Source organism: Oreochromis niloticus, linkage group LG10, assembly GCF_001858045.2.
Source record: "Oreochromis niloticus isolate F11D_XX linkage group LG10, O_niloticus_UMD_NMBU, whole genome shotgun sequence".
Taxonomy (NCBI): Eukaryota; Metazoa; Chordata; class Actinopteri; order Cichliformes; family Cichlidae; genus Oreochromis; species Oreochromis niloticus.
In genome coordinates this window covers 2289314-2312131 of record NC_031975.2, presented here as the reverse complement: position 1 = coordinate 2312131, position 22818 = coordinate 2289314, and the positions used below count along the sequence as shown (strand labels likewise).

At 42.5% G+C, this 22818-nt stretch overlaps 1 protein-coding gene across 2 annotated transcripts; it reads left to right on the top strand.

Annotated features, from left to right (window-relative positions):
- Positions 1 to 992: 992 nt before the first annotated feature.
- Positions 993 to 22040, top strand: map6a (microtubule-associated protein 6a). Of its 2 annotated transcripts, XM_005464249.4 has the most exons (5): positions 993 to 2528; positions 16506 to 16719; positions 16875 to 17089; positions 20306 to 20416; positions 21491 to 22040. In XM_005464249.4, exons 1-5 carry the CDS (start codon positions 1813 to 1815, stop codon positions 21633 to 21635), a joined length of 1401 nt encoding a protein of 466 aa, XP_005464306.1. In that variant the 5' UTR covers positions 993 to 1812; the 3' UTR covers positions 21636 to 22040. The 2 variants fall into 2 exon arrangements, with proteins under 2 accessions (XP_005464306.1, XP_003459029.2); XM_003458981.5 differs by lacking the exon at positions 20306 to 20416 and having other exon boundaries at positions 1304 to 2528.
- Positions 22041 to 22818: the final 778 nt, after the last annotated feature.

Genomic DNA, 22818 nt, shown 5'->3' with positions numbered 1-22818 from the left:
ATGCAATCTGACTTTTGACCAAGCAAGTAATGCACTACACAGAGATCCCCAGCAAAGAACAACAAGCCACAAAGCTGTGGAGCGGACTTCCTGCAGGGCATGGAAGGCAATCACTGGCTAGAATGGCCATGCTATATGCAATATAAGTGTTTATATTTGTAAAGGCTCCATCTTTTTGTTAGAAAAACTGATATATTTCTTGTCACGTGGGGTCTCTGTCAGTGCTGCAGAAAGCTTACAAACTATTTCCAAAAGGTAAGGTAAATAGACACCTAGTCTGGACAGCAGTAGCTAAACTAAGTGAGCTAAACACACACTGAAATTAACAAAGGAATCATCAAAGGTGTGGATGGAGCAAGAAAAATAGGTTAGAGCATATAGATGATTCAGATTATGCACTGTGTCACAAAGCAGCGCACTGATAGGACTGTAATCTATGCACATTATCTTTTTTCTAATGAGTTAGGCTGACATTTGCTGGATCAGTGGGTTTTATTGGCTTTCTTTTTTCTTCTACCCTTTGATTACATCTTCATAAATTATTTATTATCTACCTTAATTACCTCATTAACACTTTGATCTCTCTTACTCAATCAGTTAAGTTTTCACTTGCACCCACTAACAAACAATAATAGCAAATACAATAGAAATTAAAAGCAATAGTCATGTCTGTAAAGCTTAACAGCTGAACTCTATAACGCCTCCATTCAAACAGTGTGTGTGTTTTTCTGATGTCTTACAAACTAAAGTCCAGTTTGAGACAGGCCCTCGGGGCATGTACGGAGTCGGCATTATTCATGTATTCTGCTGTTGTTGGCAGAATCTGCAAATGACGGATATGCTCTGTCACAGAGGAGACTTTGCATGAATCACTGGCCTATTTAATGAGTGCTGTGATGGGCTTTATTTTAAAGAACATGAGAAAGTAACAATAAAAACCTTCCTTTGTTTAAAATTCCCTTTAATACCAAAACTGTAACATTGGTGTTCTGTTTTTTATACTTTTATAATCATGCATAGAACGGCAGTATTACCTGGCTTAATATTTACTCAGATATTCATGTAAATAATATTCAAAATATGCAATGTACCAAAGCATTTTTTTAAATGAAATGATAACTAAAATAATAAAAATAAAAAGATGGATGACCCTCCTGTAGGTCAGGTGAGTAAAAACAAACCGTTTGTCAAGCTCAGCATGTTTATCAGCCCAGCACTAACAGGAAACTCATAATATTCTCAATGGGAGCCGGTGTTTCAGTGTTTGTGGCTCCCGTCAGATATTCTGTTTATTAATAGGAGCCTGTCGACACACAAGGTAAATCCCTTTAAATATGTTTATTTTTCTTTGAGGTGTATTTCAATTTGCGCTGCTTCGGAACAGTGGAAGAGCTTTTACAATGCAGGTTACACCGGAAGTCCCCTTTAGATTGTCTCTAACGTGACGTCTAAGTGCATCCTCGGCTCAGTTTAGTGTCTCTGGGATGCTGAGCGGGCAGGCGGGGCCGTGTTTGCTTGCAGAGCCCTGCCGTGGAGTGATGTAGCAGGACGCACTGACACACAGGACACAGAGACGCAGAGAGGACGTCTGTTAGAAAAAGAAAACCCCCCAAAACAAAGTCGTTCAGTTTTGCGGCTGTGTTCCCTGAAAGCGCGATGGGTTTCCACACGAAGCAAATTTGAGCCACGAAGCCTCCGTGAAGCTCGGACATCTTGGTTCACTGACAGCACAGAGTGGACTAACGTCTCCCCTCCGTCCGAGCCACCGTCCGAGGACACCGTGCTGTAGCGGAGCTGTGAGCTCGGCTCACCATGGCGTGGCCCTGCATCAGCAGGGCGTGCTGCATGGCCCGCTTCTGGAACCAGCTGGACAAGGCTGACATTGCGGTGCCTTTGGTCTTCGCCAAGTACACGGACGTCTCCGAGATGCAGCACATCCAGCTGCAGCCGCAGCTACACCCTCCCCAGGCCCGAGTTGCTATAGAAACGCAGCCGTCTCGCGCAGAAAGCCGCGCCGTTCCGACTGCACGCGCGCCGCGAAGGTGCGTCTCCGAGGAGCGCGTGTGCAGCTCTGTGATGCGCGAGGACTTTAAGCACTGGAAAGTGCGTCCCGAACCGAGCTGTAAGCCCAAGAACGAGTACCACGAACCGGAAACACCGTTCAACAGCGAGACCCAGTACCAGAAGGACTTCAAGCCCTGGCCCATCCCGAAGAGGTACGATCACCCCTGGATACCCAAACCGCCTCCGAGTGCCTCCGCGGGAGAAGATCGCACACCGGCCAGGTCCAAGTACCCGAAAAAGCACGTGGTGCTGGCGGAGGCGGACAGCGGCGTTGAAAAAAGCGCTATAGCCGACAAGGTCCAGGAGAAGGACCTGCTCCAGGGCCAGGAGAGGAAAAAGCGTGCCAGCAAGAAGGAGGGGGAGAAGAAAGTGGTCCTGAAGGGGGATGGAGAGGGCAGAGGGAGGGCGGCGGACGCCGTGAACAGACAGATCAAAGAGGAGATTTCAGGCGGCAGCTCCTACAAGTACGTTTATACAGTGCCTGTCACTGTGTGTGTGTGTGTGTGTGTGTGTGTGTGTGTGCCTCAGGCCTCAGGGACCTGTGAAGGGTCAAAGGGGTCAAAGCTGACATTGAAGAAATATCATGTTCATAAAGTCAATTCAGAAGGACAGTTGTGATCACACATATACACTGCTAACTGCGAGTTTATCTGTTAAGGAAGGGGTTCAGATGTTGTTATCAGTATAATAATGTTAACACAGTCACTAAATTACACTGTAAAAGCTGACCTAATTGTACATCACTATTTTTTTAGCCAAGAGTTGTCCCATTTTCTTCATGCATTCATATTTTTGTCTTTTAAAATACAGACTTGAAAAACAAAATTTTAACTGAGCCTCAATATTTACCCAATTCTGGGTCAAGGGTGAGGGAGCCTTTCCATCCTTTACACCACTACAAACAAAACAAAGAAAGAGAATAAAGAATCTAATGTATCATTTTTATATAGTCCATTATTAGCTGCACAGCTGGATACAAACCTGAAATCAAAGGGAAATGAACCCTCCTGAATGGGTCTCTATGAGAAGCTTTGTTAGTGGTTGCATTGCAGGTGTGATAATCATCACAACACAGAGCTTAATTGGGGGTGACTAACAGAGCAATTGTTTCACAGTGTAACTCAGTCAAAGCATGCAAATGCATTACACGGCAGTCAACTTGTATTTTCTCCACTGAAGGTAATTAAGCTGAGTGGAAAGGTCAAGGTGGAATTGTTGTCGAGTGCTGTTGTGTTTAGGTCTATGAGTCTAATCTCTGTACTGTTATGCAATGTTGCTGAGGGATGGTGATGATGGCGACTGGTGGATGGATGAACATCAAGTCATGCACGTCTCAGCCACTGTACACATGCCTCAGCTGACACTCTATATATGTTATACTCATGTCCTGTGGAGGATACTGGTGTGCTGTACACTGATTTTGTAGAATATTGAACATCCTGTTCTTCGTGTTATCTTGCACACCTCTCACAGTATACTCCTAAATCGGGAGTCTTATGTCTTGGCCCAGAGCTGTCACGGGATGCAGGTTTGGGCTTTTAGAGGGAGCCTGGCTGAAGTGTGACTCTGCTGGCAGAGGTGAGTGGTGCTGTGTGTGATCACTGAGGGAGCCTTACAGCTGTTTGGTGCCTTGCAGGCGTGCCTGTGTTGTTGAGCAGCCAGCAGGGTACAGACCAGGGCTTTTCCCCCCGCACGGCATGAAATGGCTGCACTGTGACAAGCAGAAGCTCAGTCGGCTCTCTGTCTCTGCCAGCAGAGACGCAAAGCAGGTCAGCTGTGGGTTAATGCCACAGATTGTATGCACACACACACACACACACACACATAGTGTATGCACAAAAACACTGAAAGAAATTTGCTTTAAATGATGTTTTCAAGTTCTTGATATGTTTTTAAGCAGGCCTTTAACACATGGCAATGTGGCCGAACTCAGTAAAAGTAGCTAACAATTGCAAGCTTACGCGTAAATAAAATCTAATGAATGTATTTTGTTTTATAACACAGACAGTTTTCATGAATATAAAACTTAATTTTAACTTTCAAAATTCACTATGGACAGCTCTGTTCTTATATGATGTCAGACAGATATGTAGCTACACTTGGAATTGTCCTTTGCATTTACTTGACAGAGTAACAGACTGTTTAACTTTCACAATTTGATTACATGGTGGATACCCAGTTCATAAAAACTCTTAAAATGCATAGTAAAGAGCTCCATCTTCTTTTCTGTTATTTAAAATTTTTTTGCTGGGCTGAATACATCACAAAGCTGTTTGCTGTCTCTTGCGAAAATATTTCCTCCAGAGTTAAATATATGACTTTAAACCAAGAACAGAATTACTAAGTTGTGCTCGTATTACTTGTGTGAGAACAACATGATATCCATTACATTTCCCAAATGATTTTGTTAACTCGGTGATATCCCAGAGGATGAATCCTCAGGCTTCTTCCTCCTGTCACCCCTGACCAGTTAAGCCCGGTTCTTCTGTTAAAAGTCTTCCTGTCATTATTATGGAAATTTATTTATTTTTTTACAGGGGGTCCAAAAAAAAGGACGTTTTCTGTGAATTAGCAAAAACTTCCTGTTTTATAATGACTTGCCAGAACTTTTCCTGTAATTTTACATATTTATTAATTTTTAGTTTAAGCCCAGAGAGTCGTGGCAACAGATTTCTTTCATTTACTAGAAAAGCATTTCTTTGTTGTGCAGAAAAACTGAGACATACTGTTGGAATTGTACTTCTTTTTCTAATGCTAAGATATCTCAGGGGAAACATGTGTACTGTATTTTTCGGACCATAAGGCGCACCAGATTATAAGGCGTATTAAGCAAAACAAGCATTAGCATTCATCCTCCAGCTTCACTGTGTTTATGCTATGCTAACATAGCTGTGTCGCTAGCGATCACGTAGCACATCATTATATAGCAGCTAGCCCAACTTCAGTAACCCTACAAACATCACTGCTGTTTAGTTTTCTGTCTTCATTTATGTTGGAAGTGATAGCAGAGCTGTACGTTAGAATGTTTCAGAAATCTCTCAGTCAGAACATGCTATATCATGTTTAGGTGGAAGCTAGCGAGCTAACTTCCTGCTAACTTCTAACTCTGTTAAATTTAATAAATTCTGTTTTCATGGATGCCTGGATGTTAAACTTAATTGTTACACCTGGTAAAGCAGCAACGCTGATCATTTTATTAAAGATGAAAGAATTTAGACAGTTTTTAACTCTCAGTGATGCCACAGTGTTGTTTGACTTTGGGACCTGAGGCGGACGGAGTTTAGGACCCAGATTAATCCGCGAGGCTCCTGACTACGGTAGCCGTAATGCTCCGGCAATCAATCAAGCGGTGCGGCTTCGTAGCTTACCAAAGTTGTACTAAAACATTTTTGAGCACCGTGTACGACATAAAATCGGTTCAAGGTCAGTAAGCACAACCAGAATTCATACATAAGACGCACCGGATTATAAGGTGCACTGTCGATTTTTGAGAAAATCGAAGGATTTTAAGTGCGCCTTATAGTGCGGAAAATACGGTAGTTAAACTTCTTTACACTAAAAGAAAGGGAGTTTCACAAGCCAAAGCAGACTGTATGTGGCTCATAAGTTAACAAGAGTTTGACATCCCTCTAATAGTTGTCATGGTGATGTCGTACTCACCATCCCAATCAGACTCTGGTGGACAGATATGAAAGGTAAAATCAATTGCTAATACCTGAATTACGTGTCTGTGGTGACTCCATGTGGAGTTTTCATTGTAGCCTACACAAGTGGCTGATGTCATTGCCAGCATGTATAACTGCTGGGTGTTGATGGCGACTTGTACACGTTACATTTATAGGGAGGTGCATGTCAGATTACAGCATAGGGTTTCAGAAGGATTTGGAGTTACCCGTACCTACAGCATGGATTTAACACAGAAGTATAAATCCACTGTAATGCTGGATCTGCGTTAGTGTTTATTTCAATCAGCTGACTTCATGGCTAATGTCACCTTACACTCTTCATCTCAAAAGTAGAGATTCAGAGAAGTGAGTCTTAGCAAAAAAACAGCATCAGTAGGAAGAAATGTTTTAGCTGCTTTCCGTAACTGTTTGCTCTCAAATCTGACCAAACAGACAATTAAGCCATCAAAACATGCTGGTGTTGTTTTGTACTAAATCTCAATTGTACAAGTCAGTACAACAGAGTTAGAGAATATAAAGTCAGCACGAGCCTTAGATACAGGATAAGCAATACAAAGAATCATCTGTTACTCTTTTAATATTCTTGTTTTATTAGAAATATTGGCTTATTCATAATTAAAATCAGATACTAACATCAGTTAACATCTGCAATCATCACTTTGGATGTGTAAAGTCAGCCCTCCATATCACTGCACCGGCTTTCAGCGGGCCAGTGAAACACGAAGCCCTCAGCTCTTTTCTGATGAGGGCACTTGCCATTTCTTTGAACCTTTATTTATACCAGAGAGCGTGCCGAACACAAAGGCGCTCTTTCTGCAGTGCACCTGGGGAAACGCTCAAGGCTTCTGCAGTTCTTTTCATTGGAAACAGTTTTTCCTTTTCTTGCCCTGACTTGGTGCAGCATTTTCAACCAAGGCCCATCCCACCGTCATCTCAACGCCAACTCGCCGCATTATGTGTAAAATGCCATTTTATGCATGAGAATAAGTCTCGAGTCTCAAGCAGTGGCTGCTGTCAGACTCTTTGTTATTGTGTGGTTAGTGCTTGCAAAAACTGTAAAAGACAAAGCCCGCTCTTCATGTTGACAGCGTTGTTTGTTGCATTGTGCGACTGCGTCGACTAACAAAAGACATCCAAAGAGCAGATCAGGCAGAGCTGTCGAGAAGATGAACGCAGATGCGGTTTCATCGCTGAGAGTGAGGCAGGTAGAGCAGGTTCACCGAGTTCAGAAAAGATGAGAAAACGACTGAGGAAGTACATTTTTAATTTGAATTCATGCCATGTTACTGTAGTTTAACGCATTTCTTAATGCAGTGCCCTACTTTTGCCTGTCCTCTCTCCTGTTTCTCACCTGGGCAAATAAAACCCTCGTTTTCTAAGACAGTAATGTTCACTCACACTTAAAGACAGTTTATCTTTCATCTACAGAACAGCTTTTTTTTTTTTAAAAAAAGGTCCAAAATGCAGCTGATTTTCTTCTAAACTGCTTTTCTGCTTCCTGAAAGTACAACGGGTATTCTTTAGCTGTGACAGATTTCCAAGTATTGTTGCCCAAATGTAATCCTAAATTCTCAGTTCAGAGTGCTGCCCACTAAAGCTGGGTGTCTTATATAACCACTCTAATCTGATTTTTTCATATCTGATTACAGCAAATGTACAAGGAAATATCCTCAGATTTGATTCTGCGTATGAATGAATTATGTAAGTTAGCACTGAAGTTAAATGGTAAATGGCCTGTATTTGTATAGCGCTTTTCTAGTCCCTAAGGACCCCAAAGTGCTTTACACAACCAGTCATCCACCCATTCACACACTGGTGATGGCAAGCTACATTGTAGCCACCCTGGGGTGCACTGACAGAGGCGAGGCTGCCGGACACTGGCGCCACCGGGCCCTCTGACCACCACCAGTAGGCAACGGGTGAAGTGTCTTGCCCAAGGACACAACGACCGAGACTGTCCAAGCCAAGGCTCGAACCGGCAACCTTCCGATTACAAGGCGAACTCCCAACTCTTGAGCCACGATCGCCCTTAGTTAGCCTTAACCCTGAACCAAACACTGATTATGTTAAAAACTGAAACCAGCCTTTAGTCAAAAACTTGCAACAATAGTTTAGTGCATCACATTGTGAAGATTTAAAACTGTGCCTGTGTGATTGATGTACAGTTTCAACTGGACCCCTGAGAAGCTATGGCTGTAAGATTGAGTGGGAGCCAACTGGTCCCAGAGGACGTAGGATGTGTTAACTTACAGCCAGCCGTTGCACTCACTGACACGCCAAGAAACACGGTGAGGAAGTGGAGCGGTGGTGCGTGGGAAGGTCAATTTCCCTGGATTACTCTGGCAGAAAGCAGCCAGGTCTTTATGTATGGCCAGTGCTGCTGTAAAATCAGGAGTCAGGATGTCCATCAGTGACAACTGCACATAAATTAGGCTTAGCAGTCTCAGTGGGCAAATGTACTTACAGCTTACAGAACAAGGTGAAGCAAAGGTCCACGACATGCTGCATCAATACAGAGAAATTAGAGATTAATAGATCAAAACTGGGTTGCTGGAGATTTATTTTCTACTGATTTAGTAATTAATTACCCAACTGTAATAACTTCTGGGCATGTTAGGATTCATTGTGATTGTGATTTGAATGGACAGATGCATAGAGCAGTTCTGTCACACATATACTTTACTAAATAAAAACTGCAACCCATTTTCAGGGGAAGCAATGAAACAGCATCCTCAGAATTTCCGATTTCAATCGAAGATCCAAACCCTTATCTTCCCCCTGCTCGCCTCATTCTACTCCTCCATCCAAACCTTCAGTCTTTGTACATATAATCCATTATTCTTGGCCTTGGCCTGTGTCCTGTGCTCTCTGGCCTGCCAGTAACACCTCATCATGCTTTTTTAATATAGCTGAGCACTGTTTGATTCCACGGTGCAGAAATTTGGAGCCGTTTGTTTGAAAGCATTTTTCTTATGATTCTCCCGCTGTGAGAGGTCGGGATTGTGCTCTCTACGTACGGGCAGATTTGCATGAAGCTCAGCAGTACTGTACCCTGGCGCGGTTCTACCACGGTCGGTGCCAGCGTTTGGCCGTTGTGACGAGGGCTTTCTCCGCACATCCTCTCAGTCACGGCGGGTCAGCAGAGTGAGCCCTCCAGAGCAGCTTTACTTCAGTTGTGTCTGTATGCTTGGATATTTGTCTACAGAGAGGCAACCTGTGCATGCATGCTTCCGTGCATTCCTCCAAAACCCTCACAGCATGTAGCTTGGCTGTGTGCACTTGAAAAGCTGATTGCTTAACAAGTTGGCCATAACAAGTAAGGGAGGGACACCCTTCTTCCGTTCTGGAGTTCACCAGGAACAGAAAAACCATAAAGAAACACCATGAATCAGAAATACAGCGTGAAAAGCACAGACAGTGGCTACGGTGGACACTTCTCATTGTTTTTAAACTCTCGGTTTTACTTCAGCTCTTCTCCAGGGCTGCTGACGCACCAACAACAGCACAAGCAGGAGTAACCACAGACGTACCACAAACTTGCCTCCATCAGGATACAGGAGCTCTCTGTAGGTGCATGGGCCGTCCATAGTTCCCTACGGTGTGGTAATGAACTACCAACCAAGTGCTGTGTTCACCCACGAAGAACCACAAAAAGCCCTTTAATAAATTATACCTGTATTTATTATTTAAGCCACTTTCCGAGCAGAAACTGCCAGTTCTTCTGTGGTTGCAGCTGACGTTTTTTGATTTTGAAAGTGTTGTTTGGATATCAAAAACCACTTGAAGACATCATCTAGCCTTGCAGGACTTTCCTCACCACGTTTCCCCATCTTCTCACAGGAGTCTCGCCGTGAACATCACAAAATAAATGCACAGCTCTTCTTTTCTTCGTTTACTTGTGATTCTAGGCAGTCCAGCCTACGTACAGCAGTACACAACCTTTAGTCACCAATAACTGAATTCACTTTCGTCAGGTGCAGACTGGCTTTGACGTTAGTTAACAAAATAACAATTTCTATGAGATAAGATTTGACTTTTTAACCCACTGATGTCTGAAGATGAGAATCCAGTGGCTAAAAAATGTTTTCTTCACTATTTCACCTGTAAATATAAGATATCTGTTGGACTAAGTCAGGGGTCTGCAACCTTTAACACTCAAAGAGCCACTTGGACCCGGTTTCCATGCAAAAGAAAACACTGGGAGCCGCAAATACTTTTTGAAATCTAAAATGAAGATAACACTGTATATATTGTTTTTTTACCTTTGTGCTTTGTGTGGACAACTAAAGTAAGTAAGTAAAGTTTATTTATTAAGCGCTTTTCACAGACAGGCAGTCACAAAGCGCTGTACACAAATATTAAAATAAACAATACAATCAATAGATTTTATACACAATGTAAAAGATCAAATGTAAATAATGTAAAGAATATAAAATACGTAGATCAACAAAAGGCTTGTTTGAAAAGAAAGGTTTTGAAATGAAGTGCTACAGAGAAAATTACATTTTATTTATGTAATTAACACATTTTGAACTCTTAAAGAAATATAACAAAAGCAAAGACACCCAGCTGAACTAAAATGATCCATGTAGCAAACAAAAACTGTCAGCCGCCACCCTTATATCCCCTTTGGGCTGTTGGAGCCTTGACCTGACTTTTAAATAGTAATTGGAAAAAAAGCTCTATGCTGCTAAAAAAATAGATATTTGCAAAATTCTGCCTAAATATCTATTTTACCTGGTTAATATGTGCGGCGGGGCGTGGTCTGCAGTGCCGCTGAATGGGAGTCGGACGCACCTGAGCGGCACCCGCAATCGCGCCTCGCCGCCTTAAAGTCTGTGCTCTCTCTGCTGTTGTGTTGTCGGGCTGTGAGCTGAAAAGCTACAGCCGGCTGTATGCGTACAGCAACCGTGTGTGAAAAGTGCTCAATAAAGAGATGCTGAAAAGCGTGTTCATGCAAACATCGTCGGGTCTGCCATGATGTGTTTACAATGAGACTTCTGGTCCTAAACCTCGGCGCACAGCGTCCGCAAATCGGGGCTTTCATCTTTACAGGACTGTCAGCTGTCATCTGTGAGGCGTGAGCGGTGTTTGTTTTTAACATAGTTCACGATGGAGAACAGCTGCCGACATAATGTGGATCCGAAGATCCATAATTGGCCTACCTGGGGTCGAAAGTCTCGATAAATGCACGGCGTTTCGGCGGGTACACCGGCTTCCCCCGAGTGTGACGCTTATTTTGAGCGATGAAAAAAATAATAAGATATAATTTTATTTTTATATTTCAAAATCACAACAATCTTCTAATATAGAACTACAAGTTAAAAAAAAGAAAAGAACTAAACACAAATAAAATGCACTTCAGTTAAATACTTCTAATTTATTTTCCCAAACCACGCGGAGCCGCAGTATAAGGACTAAAGAGCCGCGCGGGTTGCCGACCCCTGGACTAAGTGGTTAATGCTAAAAACTATTTTGCAAAGATTACTTCATTAGAGTATAAAGTCACATGAATGTCCTAATGGCTTTTTTTTAAATAGGAAAAACTGAAAAAAGCTAAAACATGAAAGTTGTGCACTATGTTGTGTTGTAATACCGAGAGATGCAACTTTTCTGACAACATTTTGATATTGTTATAGAACAAAAAGGCATCTGCTATCTCTATCTCTACTTTTAAGATTAGGCTTCAAACATTCCTCTGTGGTAAAGCATATAGTTAGGGCTGGACCAGGTGACCCTGAATCCTCCCGTAGTTATGCTGCAATAGATGTAGGCTGCTGGGGATTCCCATGATGCATTGAGTTTTTCCTTTCCAGTCACCTTTCTCACTCACTATGTGTTAATAGACCTCTCTGCACTGAATCACACTTGTTATTAATCTCTGTCTCTCTTCCACAGCATGTCTTTATCCTGTCTTCCTTCTCTCAACCTACCCAGTCGCAGCAGATGGCCCCGCCCCTCCCTGAGCCTGGTTCTGCCGGAGGTTTCTTCCTGTTAAAAGGGAGTTTTTCCTTCCCACTGTCGCCAAAGTGCTTGTTCATAGGGGATGTTGCAGCCCATTCTCACTCCCGAGGCATAACATCCTGACGATTTGTCACCAAGTGTAAAATATTACGCCTCGGGAGTGTTGGTGTTATTGTAGGGTCTACCTTACAATATAAAGCGCTTTGAGGTGACTGTTGTTGTGATTTGGCGCTAAATAAATAAAATTGAATAAATTGAATTGAATCTGCTGAGTCGCCCTCGATTAGATCCACTTAGTAAAGCTCATACAGAGCCTGGTATTTAAGCTGCTTTAGCTTCGCCACAAGTGCTGCACAAATGCTTCACCTCAACTTCCCCCTGACTTAATCAGTCATATTTATTGTCATTAACGCCCGCTCTGTATATAGATATGCTCTCCACTAATTTAAGGTATATATGAGGGGGTTATAAAACAGAGCCATTCTGCCATATGTCAGGTATTGCAGATGGACCGAACAGTCAAATGGAGTCAAACTGAAATGTTTGCCTGCTCGTTTCTTTGTTACTCAGTAAAATGTAGACCAATAACTATGTCCAGAGGCACTGAATGGAACAGCCTCATATGAGCATCACATTGCTATGTTTTCATGTTTTTGTAAAAATATTTCTGTTTTCTTTTGTTTATAAATACAGAGTTTAGTATAGCTCCATAATATGACAGGAAAGTGTTTTGAACGTTCTTTTTTTGTCTGTTTTTTTTAACAAGTACCAAGTACACATCGACCTTGGAGACACAGACTTTATTGTTACCCAGTCATATGTTACAGCAGCGATGTTACAGTGCAGGCCGGTGTTTCACACTGTGAACCCTGTCTGCACTCACAATCTGTCTCTTTCTCCATCTTTCTCTCACATACGAGCACGCCCTGTGAGGTCATGTGGGTGCTTTATATCCTTGGCCTTGGACATTGTTGTGTAACCTGTCTTTGCATTGTGGCTCCTTGGGCCCCGTCGAGCACTGAGTGGACTTTGGTGGTTATGTAATGGCTCTGTGTGTGGTTTCCACCTCCTCTCTGCACCATGTGAAGAAAGGATATTTGTATTCAGCAGCCATGTCACTGTCACCAGCCTTTGTACAGTATAGCTTGCTTTTCACATTTCACAGTGTGACATTTCACTTTGGTTTTGTTTAATACACGAATAGACTAAATGTTAGTGTCTGACAGCTAGTTTAAGCTTAGATTAACAAGAGATTATGATATACTCATGATGAGAAGTTGAAAATTTGTTTTAATTAAAAATATGTTAAATAATTTGTAGAATGTCACTTGTCTTTAATGATATTCTGCTAAGTGTCACAGCGTAACGGGACAGTTTTACAATGTTTAACAGAAACATTGTTTCTGTCTGAAGTATAATTCATTTATCTGTAAAGCTAATTTGCAGGTGATGTTTCTTATTTGAGCTTTAAGGACGTGTCGGGGGCTAGGTCTGTGACCCAGCACTTTCATTTGGTTTTTGATCTCTTTTGTTGTGTTTTGAAGATGGTGTTAAGTTCTCGGTTCATTATTTAGTTGCCTCAAGTTTAATCTAGTTATGTTTCACTTACGTCTTCTGGTTAGTCTCATGTATTTGTTGGGTCTAAACTCAGACCCTGCTGTATCCAGGACTTATTCCCATGAAAGAAAAACAAGGCAACAGCGTTCGATCGATTACTTGCGCAAGGGAGGCCTCGTTGGTATCTTAGCTCATTACAAAATGACCCCAAATCCGGCCTCCTCTCGCTGCCTTTTATTGAGAGACAGTTCACACAAAACACAGCAAAGCAACGCCCACATGGTTCTAAGGCATTGTATGTATATGTGTGTGAACCTTTATATGTAAGTAGGAATGTGTGTGTGTGTGTGTGTGTGTGTGTGTGTGTGTGAGACCTCCTGCTGACCAAAGGGTCGTAAAAGCAGGAAGCTTACATCAAAAGAAGCAGATCTTCCAGATAGGATGCATCTGCAATAAAACACTATAGTCCCTCACCCAGAACCTCGAGAATCTGGGGAGGGGACTGTGAAATTCCTTTCATCCCACAGTTAAACAATATAGAAATGGATGGTAAGCATAAAAATGACAAACATTTAACAATTCACTCTGACAGTATTTCTTGTCTGTGATTTCAGGTTGTCAAGTTCATGTTGTCATGTCTGCGTCTCTTTATGTTTCCTGTTTTACTTTGAAGGTCCGTGTCTCATGTCAGTGTTTCTAGATTTGCTTCCCTTGTCTCGTCCTGCCTAATTACTCCCAGCTGTGCTCTCCTTCTGTGTCTCATTCCCCTCGTTATCCCTCAGTGTTTTTAAGCCCCGTGTTTCTCTTTGTCAGTGTCGTGATCTCCCTCATATCTGTCTGTGTGTTCTGCCTGCATACTTTATATTTGTAGCCTCAAGTTTAGTTAAGTTCTCCTAGTGTCCAGCAATAAAGCTGCCGTTTTGAGTTTAAGCTTTGCCTCTGCGTTTGGGTCCTTTCCTGCCTGCCTGCACAGAGACCATGACAGGACGACTGATGATGGTTTCATTTTGCTGCTCTAAAAACAAGAGCTTTTGTTGCAAAACACCACGTGAAGAGCTTGAATCTTAAAAATATAAACCAAAAAATAGTAAAATCCAAGTTTCATATGTTTTGGTACAGATTACCAAAACTTGCAGAACGAAATCATATTTGTTGAGAAATCTTTTGCAAAATGCTTTTAAAAAATGTTTAAGTAGCTGAAGAACAAAGCTGTGTTCAAACAATAGACACTATGTGGGCAGAAATACTGGGCTGCCTACACATTACACCTACAGGAGCTGCTCAGCCATGGAGACCAAATGGCACGAAGCTCCTGGTGCACAGTTTTTATGCTGATGTTAATGCCAGAGCAGGTTTGGCACTGTCTGTGTTGGTGACGTTTATGCATTATGTACCTCAGCACTCTGTGACCTCACGCTGTAACCTCACATGGTCTGAGCTGCTGTGGTTCCTAAACACTTCACTTTGCAGTAAAGTTGAGTATACAGCTGATGGTGGACTATGGACCCTAAATCCAACGAGCTCTTTAGAATGACTCGGTCTTTCACAAATGTTTGTAAAAGCAAACTGCACGGCTAGGTGCCTGGTGCATGCATGGATGCACTACTAATGTTAAAAGAACAGCACGCTGCAGAGAAAAATACAGTGTGATTAAAACAGGAAAGATGGAGCTGTGCAAGGTGATGTAAAATAAATGCCTTTGATACACAGCTCATATCCAGACACTGTGTGGATCATGCTGGCCATACATTTTTAAATGTCAGTGATACAGAGCACATGCTGCAGGCCAGCCTGCACTGAAGGAATGCCATACTGCTGACCTTCTTCAGAAATGCTGTGTGAGGAGGACTACAGAATATCACACCATCAAATTGTGGTGCAGACCTCCTCCCACCTACACTACCTCTGACATTCTCTGCTCTTCAGTAGTAATGCACCACTCTTTACAGTTTTTCTCTACACAAGCATTGCTAAAGTTAGTAACAGCAAAACTATGCAGATTCTAAAAGTGATGATCATTAAACAGAAACAAGAAAGGGGAGCAAAGGTCCACACAAATGGGATTAAACACAGCTGCTGGGACTCATCATGAAATGATTTTGGTGAGATCATGTGTAAGGTCAAGATTACTCTGATCTCACACATGGACATAAGCCATCCTGTGACAAGATATCTCAGGACCTTCAGTTCATTTCTTTAAATTTGGCATAAATGCTCACTTTGACTCAAGGCTGAACCTTTCGATGGCCATTGCATTATAAAGATGCACAATGAGCACATAGAATAGAATAGAATAGAATTGCCCTTTATTGTCATTGTACATGTACAAGAATAAAACATAAATACTAAGCCAGCAGGAATACATAACAAACAGGAGAATATATACAAAACAAAAGAAAGGCACACATTGGAGAACAAAGTGCTCAGAAGTAGTGCAAAGGACTTGTTCTGAGTGGACAGTCCGTATGTGAGTGACCTGAGTGGGGTGTAAGAGGTCACCTGTGATGGTTTTTCTGAGACTGGAGGATCTGGCGAGTGTTATTTTCTGAGCGTTCTCGCCCTCCACCCTGTACGGTGTAACATCTCTATGAGAGATGATCCCAACCATGATGGTGTCAACGGCATACTTGACGATGACGTTGGCTGGGTGTGTTGGTGTGCAGTCATATGTGTACAGGGCATACAGTAGGGGGAGGGGTCGGACGGATTGAGGCCAGTTGGTTAGGAAGTCTGTGATCCTGGAGCAGGTGGCAGGGGGGTGTGAGCTATAGTCCACCGAGAACATCATCACTCAGCTCTTCCTGTTCTCCAGATGGCTCATTTATAGGCCATATTTAAGGCATATTTATAGGCATGCTTGATGTTACTGTACACATGGTCCAGTGTCCTGTCCTCCCTGGTTGGACACTTAGCATGTCGGTGGAATTTGGGGAGTAGAGATCTCAAACATGCCTTATTAATGCCCCCAACAACAGTCTGGACGTCCAACAGGTGCTCTCTCTGCTGTTTACTGATAATGAGTTGGAGGTGGTCGAGTGCTTTGATTCATCTGGTTAACAGTGTGCTCATACTCTGCATGTTCTTTGACCTCGTCATCTAAAAGCACATTTGAACTCCACAGCTTAGATGCACAGGTCAATATTTATCATCCAAGTTCCAATACTGAACAGTGCCATCTTACACTGTAGATTTTGTGAAAATGAGCACCAGCTTATCTCCTGTTTTTCTCCACAGAACTGAATTCAAAGCGTACAGAGACGTGAAGCCAGTAAAGATGATACGGGCCAAGTCCCAGTACCTGCCACCGGATGAAAAGACGAGCTTGGAAACCAGCTACAGTGCGACCTTCAAGGCCCAGTTCCCGCTGCAGCCTGCTGACAACAAGGCCGTGGAGAGGAGGAGGATACGCAGTTTGTACAGTGAGCCTTACATAGACCCCGGCAAACAGGTGAGGGCACACCTGCCAAACTTTGGTTCAAATAAATCTAGTGATAGAAATGAGACCTGTGATGTTGATGTGCAATCCTTACCATGATCATCTCATTGCACACCACTGAGGCATGTCAGCTCAGGATTCTCTTTTCCACTATCCACCATCCTTAGGTTGACAGGTATAGTCTCCCTCGCTCTAAATCCAAAAAGTCTGGAGCCACAGCAGCAGGCCAGAGCAAGCCAGCGAAGAAACCCAAAGATAAGCAGAGCACTGTGCTGAGGGGCTCCAAGAAGGCGACCTCAGAGAACCAGCCCGAGAACCGGCCTTCGGTGGGGGACAAGGAGAAAAGTAAAGAGATGAACAACAAACTGGCTGAGGCAAAAGAGTAAAAATCATTTAGCACTACTTCTCCTTTTCTTTCTTATTTTCGGGGTGAAATGAACACAGAGGCTGCAAAATTGATTCAGAGTTCTCACATCGGTTCTCATTTGTCTCTCCTTCCTCCCCAAGCATCTTTCCCCCTCTTTCTCATCCTCTTCCTCAGTGCTCTGTCACTACCTCCTGGCCACACTGTTACAGTAATATTAGAATAAGATGTTGCGCTGTGATCATGCCACGCCATTGCTCCTCCTGTATCACGCTATGCCACATTGCTTCAGAGTGGGCGGGAGCATCCTCTCCCCTCTCTCAGCCTATTCGATGCCACCCACCACCCCCACTCTGCTTGCCTCCATCTCCAGGTTGCCATGGCTACTGGCTGCCTGGCTAGCCAATCGCTGAATGCACAGGCCCAGCGACAAGCAATTCTGGCGGCTGGCTTTGATCAGCCGAGCAGATTGCATTGTTGAGTTTATCAAGGATTTGTTTCTTTCCTCCTTTGTGGGTTTTTTTTTTTTTTTTTGGAGAAAAAAATGAATCAGATTGGCACTTTGGACATGCACAAAAATGAGCAGCAAGTCTGAAATCTTTGATAAATGTCCCGCTTGGTTTATCATGATGAGTGTCTGATACCTGCTCTGTTATCTTTGCTGCTGTTCTCTGTTCACGTGCTCAGAGTCTGTGTTGAGCAATATCAGCTTTGTCAGATGTGATTTGTAATCAGTGTCTCTTTCTGAGCTAAATTCTGTTGTACGCCTGTTTATAATTCACCTAAAGAAAAACACCTCAGCATTTTGCTCCCCTCGCGTGAAGCTCATTCACACGGTTTGATTTTGTAACGCACCATTTGGGTCACACTAAACTGATCGTGCATTAAACACCAGTCAGTCTGCAGAGCATCTGAGTATCCCCCCTGAACTAGATAACATTGTCATGCAGGTATAAAGACATAAAGACGTGGAGTAGTAACGTCGGTTCTCAGAATCAGAGAGAGATGAGTTCAGTGAAACTGTGAGATGTTGCGCTTCGTATCGTTCTCTCCAAGCGCCGAGAGCTGTCAGTCTCACTGACCATAGTTCAGTGTAATCACCCCCAACACTGTCTTTACTAACAGGTCTGATCCCTGTGCAGCCTGATTTAGACTTCTGCAGGGAATCTTTGTAGAGCCTCTGATGTAACCTACATAAGTGGCCGACTTCATTTATGCTTGTGCCACTGCGTTGTGTGTTAACCACGTGGTCGTGTCCTGATGTTTTACATGCGGTGGTAGAAAGCAGAAGCAAAATAAAAGGCTGCTCTTTTTTCTGATATGTTATTTTTGGGGCCAAACATATTTGTCCCCTGAGTTTTTCCACTTCTTTTCACATTACCTCACGCCAGTAGGTAGCCTGTACTTTCTGTAATCTCCCTCCAGGGGTTTGCTGACATTTGCCAGTCCTTATACTGATGCTATATGAGACTGTGATTGTTTATCTCTCACTAATAAATGTTAAAAATTGCAGCGAAAAACATGTAGTTCCATTACTATAGAGGTCCACGTCAGTTACGCCGTAGGTTATGGTGTAGATTTCCTGCTGGAGCATAAATCCCCAGTGTGAAGGTGCATGTTGTGCATCTGCTTTTGGATGTTTTTATGCACTCTGCAGACTGTAAACTGCCGCTGGCTGATAACAGACATCTCATGCTGCACCTTAAAGGAGCACTCTGTATGGCTGAGGCACAGACCTGAATGAAAAAACAACCGTCTCACTTCAATTTTTTAAAGTTCCTTAAACTGACTTTGCATCTGATTTTCTTCGTGCTTATAAATACTTTTTTCCTGATATTAGAGGTACAGCGATGTGTCTGCTGGATCCCATCGTTCATCGCTCTCTGTTTCTGAATCCACGCTTTACTTCAATCACTGAGTTTATTTATTAAAATGTTGATTCTCTTTGTCTTCAAATTGAACATGGTAGTGCAGAGAAAATTGGATACCTTCAGTGAGATGCTGAACAAAAGAGAACACGAGGAAAGTTTCACAATGTTTATCTGTGAAAAGTTGTGTGTATATAACTTATATTTACTACTAGTTTATAGCAGGGATACATGCTGGCTGAGTCCAATTCTGCACTTACTGTAAAGCATCAGCTGCTTTATCCTAGTGTACATAGAGACACATTGTTTTGCATTAGAAGACAGTCTTGTTATCTGTGTGCTCCACCCTACACGCACCTCTGTTTTCATGCATCTTTCTCTCCATTCTGAATGAAGGACAGTACCTTCTGTGTTTCCTGTGGTGTCTGAGACAGCAGCAACTCTTACCACCACCGCTGCATCACATCTACCCAAGCTGAGCACTCGCTCCATCAGGGATAAAGGCCTGACTCATTTAGCATTTTGCAGCCTTTGGTTGGGGTTGGTTTGTCATGTAACACTGGGGGGAGGGAGGGAGGGGGCTTGTAGGGGCAGTAAAATGTAAACAGTGCTTAGCACACCACACACCCGGTGCTATCTTTATGATTTTTAGGCAAATAAGGATAGAAAGTATGGTAAAGAAAGTGATGTCTTGGACAAAAAAAAGAAAAAAAAGTTGTGATGTGCTTGTGTTTCTATCTGCTTGCTCATATTTAATGAAACATTACAAATAAATGCAAACAAAAACCAAAAAAGCCGAAAAAGCAGTGTCTTCTTTGCTTCTTGAAAAATTAGCGGTTGCAGGTATCTGTCAGTGTTTCTTCCTGTCCAAGTCTTTGTCTTTGTGACAAACAACATTTCTGAAAAAATATATTGAGATTTTCTTTTAATCCACATGGAAGAGAATTTTCTCTCACAACTTTCTTTCTATGCTTATCAAAGATTGCGCCGTGTTCTGGCATGAGCTCTGACATCGTTCCCCGCTCCTGCATGTTGCCGTCACGTGAGAACCGAAGAATATATTATTTTTGCATCGTGTCTCAATATATTCTTAGAACTCGTGCGATTTATGGAGCAACAAGCATGAGGGAGGATGTCCAGACACTTATTCCAGAACAAGATGTCATGTGCTTCGTAGCTTTTAGTGAATTTGCCAAAAATAAATAAATAAAATTCCACACACGTGTGCGTGATGTTGCATTTCACATTGTTCTCTCTCATACTTTAGCCCGGTGGCACAGGTATGCTATTTGAGGATGTCACATTTTGGATGATGCTGTGTCCAATCTGTCCTGTGCTAACCAGTGACATTCTGGTTCATTTGAAGGGTTGTGCTAAAACAGTACCACTACATACAACTCTGCCAGCCAATCCGAGATATTGGCTGGGTGCAGACTCTAAAGCAACACCTGTGGGGCTGTGCACTTCCCAATCCCAGGTAATCAATCACAAGAGCAACAAGAAGACATAGAGACAGAATTGCCACTCATTCTCATTCATACATGCTCATGGAGTTGTCATTTACTTTTGTTTTCTATTACAGTGGCACACTTTTGTGTTTTTTTCTGGTGAACCACCACATTATCTCTGGTCTACTCCCCTCTGTATTTCTCTTCCATATGGACACTAGAGTGGGGGGGGGGGTTAGAGGAGGACGTTTGCCTGCCTGCTGTCACATCCTACATTTAAGGTTCCTTAAGGTGGCTTTTCTTAAGGAGGCCTTGGGTTTTAGTCCAGTCATGAGCTGCCGGAATGCACCCACCCCCCCACGGTTAAATTGCATGACTGACTTGTTGAATTAGCGGCTCAGGTATGACCCCAGTCATGTGCAAGGCAGGTCACTCATGCACTGTAGTCACATGTAAAACTGTAACAATTCCATCTCATGTGGACTTTTCTTTCTTTAGAGCATGCTGCCACTGTTTTCTGTTGGACCTGCAATCTGAGTTTGTGTTCAGTAATTTGGCCTAGGCTTTGCACTAGACTGTGACGAGCGTTAGCATGGGTGTGAGATGAGCGGTAAGTATGGATGGAATGAGGGAAGCGACACTGCTTTGATCAGTTATGACAGGAGCTCTAGCTGCATGCTTATGATCTAATTTGTGATTTGGATTTTTTCCATTGTCTACTGCATTTTGTAGCCTTTCTTTCAAAGAACACCCCGAGACCCTCATTGTACTCTTGGCATCCTGGAAATCGTGATAGCGCTGCGACTAAGCGAATGGGTCAAAGTACTGATTTTAAAAAGTGACTTGTATTGACTGAGATGCAAAGCGGCTTGCCCAACTTTATTTTTCCTTTGATTTTTGATGTAATAAATTGTGGGAAGCAAAGAAAGAAGAAAGGAAGCCTGCGGTGTTGCTAAATCTTTCCCAGATATTCTCTGAAATGAGCGGTCACAGGGTGCTCAGCTCAGCCCATTACCTTCTTGTGCTTGGCCCTAGAGAAATGCTTCATCATGTGTCTCTTTCTGTCTCCTTCTCTGCCATCTTAACCATGTACTGCCTCCTAGAGATGCTAAAGACGAGGTTCTCCGACCCAGTAATCATCATTCCCAGGATGCTGCTGGAGGAGAACCACAACCACCGCTGGATAGACCCGGACCTCGGAGAAGTGGCGTCGTACGCTTTGCCGTAGATATGAACCAGACTGAGTAATTCTGCCAGGACTGAGGCAGATGCATCTTTATGCAGAGACTGCTGCTCTGTACTGTAAATATCTAGTATTTAAGTTGGACTAGAAAGAAAGAGGTGAATCTCACCAAACAACAAAAAAATTAATACAAATAAAAATACATTGCTATCCGGGAGGATTTCCACGTAATTGAGACACGCATGTTTTAAACAGCTTCAGAGGTTCCAGCTGTTTGACCCACGGCATTATTGCAAAGGTGCTACATTATTATTATTATTATTATTATTAATATTAATATTTTGGTTTCATGCATTTTATTTTATGTAAGTCTATTAGTATCAATACCACACCATAAAGTGCTCAACAGCTACAAAATACTGTACTGTATATTGATGGGTTTTAGTGTAAATAAATCAGCAGAACTTGCAGATGGGCATGCTTTATTGCATTTGAAGAAGGTCTGAAGTAAAGAAGTGTGCAGCATGTTAGCAAGGACACTTGAATCTGAAATGAGGCCTTGAGGTTGCAGGAGATAATAAAGGCACAAAGTTGAATTAAATGAATTTCAAAGTGAAAAAACAAACATATTTGTGCAGATTTGAAAATCATCGTTTTAAAAAAAACAAAAACCTTTTTTTTCTAAACGGCTACATTTTATTATATAACGCACACTTTACATTTTAATCTATACGTCAGTTAATAATAAACTCGGTTTTCTACTGATACTGGACTTGAGTGCAATGTGCAAGAAGCACAGTATAGACCCACTTCTGCTGTTGTCTTTCCTAATTACACATCTATGTTTATAAAGACGCAGATTCATAAATCAGATGGAGGTGCAGGTAGTCTGCTGATGGCACACCTGTAAAGGCTGCTGCGTCTTTTTTTATCTGAAGTACGATATGAGACACACACCTTTTCTCCTAAAACAGCCAGCTGCTACCCATTTGTTCCTCTTAGCTTGATTTTGTTCACAGTTTGAGTCTTCCAACTGTTTTCTTAAGTTGATGGATTTCTGTTGTCTTAAAGAATATGATCATCAGGGTGTGACGATTAGAGTCTCTTAGGTTTGGTTACCAGACTTCTGTTGAGGTTAGAAGATCAAGAAGACAACTGGCAGAACACACCTGAAAATCCCATGTGAGTGCTTGATGGATCACTCTTTCAAGAACTCAAAGATGTCTAAAACAGTCTCTTTTGTAAAGA

Bases quoted from the DNA above. Each gene is read 5' to 3' on its own strand.
- map6a (XM_005464249.4), top strand. From the start codon at position 1,813: ATGGCGTGGCCCTGCATCAGCAGGGCGTGCTGCATGGCCCGCTTCTGG. The intron at 2,529-16,505 runs GTACGTTTATAC...TTTTCTCCACAG, and splicing joins TCAGGCGGCAGCTCCTACAA to AACTGAATTCAAAGCGTACA. The intron at 16,720-16,874 runs GTGAGGGCACAC...CACCATCCTTAG, and splicing joins ACATAGACCCCGGCAAACAG to GTTGACAGGTATAGTCTCCC.